Source organism: Arachis ipaensis, chromosome B08 (assembly GCF_000816755.2).
Source record: "Arachis ipaensis cultivar K30076 chromosome B08, Araip1.1, whole genome shotgun sequence".
Taxonomy (NCBI): domain Eukaryota; kingdom Viridiplantae; phylum Streptophyta; class Magnoliopsida; order Fabales; family Fabaceae; genus Arachis; species Arachis ipaensis.
In genome coordinates, this window is record NC_029792.2 from 1249224 (window position 1) to 1252295 (window position 3072).

Consider the following 3072-nt stretch of genomic DNA (forward strand, 5'->3'; position numbering starts at 1 on the left):
AGAAAAATTATTTATAAATAAATAAAAGTAAATATTAAAATGATGATGTATTTGTGATGGAAACCTAGGAACTTACTAGAGGTAGGTATATGTTAGAGGAAGGTCCTAATCAGGGAGTATAGGGAATCAAATCATGACCATCTATCATTGCATTCTTTCTAATCAATATAATTTAGGGGATTTGATTTACCATCATGCATTGCATGGCACAATCAACATGGCCATCAATTTCATAGTTTTTTTTTTATTCGTAAAAAATTATATCAGATATTTTTATTTCTAAAATTCTTTTATTAAATTACGAATACATTGAGAATTTAAATTTATATTATTTTTTGTAAGAAAAAATTTAATTTGTAACTTTAGGCGCAAATTAACTAAATCCTTTTATTTTATATGAGCACGTTGTAGAATATAATTCCATGTTACTAACCATACCATACATGCATAGGTAATAGGAAGAGAAAAAGATAGAAGAGGAGGTAGCATCTCACATCAAATTCAAATCACATTCACATCTCTTTAAAATAATGCTTCAGGAATCAATGAATCATATCATCCACGCGCCATTCTCCCTCCTCTATTCCAATTCTATTATTCATCTTACCAACCAATAAAATAGTAGCACATGTAATTCTAGTAGTGCTAAGATATATACATATTTCTCATTAATTATACTTAACATGCTTAATATAAATAAAATAAATCTGTCATAGGTACTATACTCGGTTAGGTACTACATTTTCTCTATGCATTATATTGGGATGCCAGCTAATTTTTGACCTAACATTCATAATCAATTTTTGGAGTACAATGACAAATTAAATCCACATTTATTTTTAGTTTCTTCAAATCTCCGTTTTGAATTAGCTTCATATATTACTAACCTTCATTTCACATGAAACCTTCTTGTATATATTTCTTTCGTACTTTATAGATTATAAAAATACTTGAGAAAAGTTACAAGCATTATTTTCTTATAGAAATATATAATAGTAGTATATAACTATGTATGAAGTAATGTAGTAGCTGAAATTTGAATGAAGAATAATGAAAAATGATCTAGCTGTACCGACTAGTCAATCAATCTATATACATAATTGAAAAATGAATACAACTCACGCCTTTAGCTAAAAGACCCACCATTACCAATCATATAATTTGCATTGGAGTATATATATATATATATAACATTTATTTTAAATTAATTAAGGTGGCCCTCACAAACAATAACAAGTTGGTGTAGTTTGTCAAAGAGTTGGAAAATAATTTGCATGTGGGTTAAATACTTAAAAGAAAAGAAGCTAAATAAGTTGACTTGGAATTAAGTGTCTAGAAACGAGTGAAGACACGCGCCAAGAGTGAGAGCTGGACACAGCTAAAGAAAGAGGAATGGTTAGAACGTTCACATCTTTCCACTTTCATAATACAAAACACCTCACCCACTTCCAAATCCTCATTTATCACTTTCTTTAATTAAATCCCATACTTTACTCTAAATACTATACCCTCTCTTAAATTAAACTCCTATATTTTCTTTCATTTCCTTTCTCTTCTATTCATATCAGTATCAAGTTTCAAGTTTCAACACACTCTGGAAATTTAAGTAAAAAAAAAAAAAGAAAAAAAAAGAAAAGAAGGAAGACAGACATGACCGACAGGGTTTACCCTTCAGCCAAGCCCGCCGCCAACGGAGGCGCCGCTGCCGGAGCCAATCCGGCATTTCCAGCTACCAAGGCTCAGCTCTACGGAGCCACCCGCCCAACCTACCGTCCGCAGCCACTCCACCACCGGAGGAGCCGCCGTAGCTGCTGCTGCCGCTTCTGCTTCTGGTTGATCCTCATCGTTCTCATCCTCCTCCTTCTGATCGGTATCGCCGGCGTCGTCGTTTATGTCCTCTACCGTCCCCACCGCCCTGACTTCACCGTCACGTCCCTCACACTTTCGTACCTCAACCTCACCGCTTCTTCCACACTAAGCTCGAAATTCGCGATCAGCGTAACCGCTACAAACCCTAACAAACACATCTCATTCTCCTACGATCCTACCTCCGTCTCGATCCTCTCCGGTGACATCGACGTCGGCGACGGCACTGTCCCCGCCTTCGACCACGGCAAGAAGAACACGACGGTGCTGAAGACAACGATTTCGAGCTCCGGCCAGGCGCTGCAGAGCGATGATGCGGCGAAGTTGAAGAGCAACATGAAGAGTAAGAGCGGGTTGCCGTTGCAGGTGAAGCTGGAGACGAAGGTGAAGGCTGCGATGGGGAATTTGAAGACACCGAAGGTCAGAATCAGGGTTTCTTGTGAAGGTATCAAGGCCACACTTCCCTCCGGGAAGAAACCGGCGACGGCGTCCACCTCGAACGCCAAGTGCAACGTCGATGTCAGATTCAAGATCTGGAAATGGACCGTTGGATGAACAATATTATCACCATCGTTAGAACAAAAAAAATTGCAGAGAGGTTTGTTTTTTTTTCTTAATATATATTTTAGCTTATGTTAATGGTGGACTTTATTTTATTTTATTTGATATATTATTTTTGCTGAATTTGTTTATATTCATAATAACTGGTTGTAAATGGAAGAAAGATTTGATGATGAGGTTTTTTATTTTTTTTTATTAGTGGGTGACAGGTGTTTTATCTTCTTGTATACTACTCTGTTTTTTTCTTCTTCTCTTTGAAAAAGGCTTTGTATTTTTCTAATCTTACGATTTTGTTTGAACTTGTTCTTTCAATTACGTCATGGTTTCAACTTGTTATTAGTGTAAATCTTCGTCACTGCTAGAAGGACGTAATTAGCAAATGTTTATTCGCAAATTAATTAAAAACTATAAAAACTTTAATCCACACATTAGTACACCGACAAGGAAATTTAATTTGATCATAATATTTCTTAGAGTATTGCTACTGCTGTACTATATATCGTGCCTAGCTACTACTATTATTATATGGTATGGTAGGTGTAACGTAAATAGCCATTTGATTTAGGTGGATAAGTAAATTTGGGAAATTCAGGTTAACTTGAACACACTTACAATAAAATAATAGAATGAGTATATATATAAAAA

The 3072-nt window shown here is 35.4% G+C and overlaps 1 protein-coding gene across 1 annotated transcript; it reads left to right on the top strand.

Annotated features, from left to right (window-relative positions):
- On the top strand, positions 1386-2668 carry LOC107613756 (NDR1/HIN1-like protein 6). The gene has a single exon (XM_016315883.2). The coding sequence runs from the start codon at positions 1651-1653 to the stop codon at positions 2419-2421; it is 771 nt and encodes a 256-aa protein (XP_016171369.1). The 5' UTR covers positions 1386-1650; the 3' UTR covers positions 2422-2668.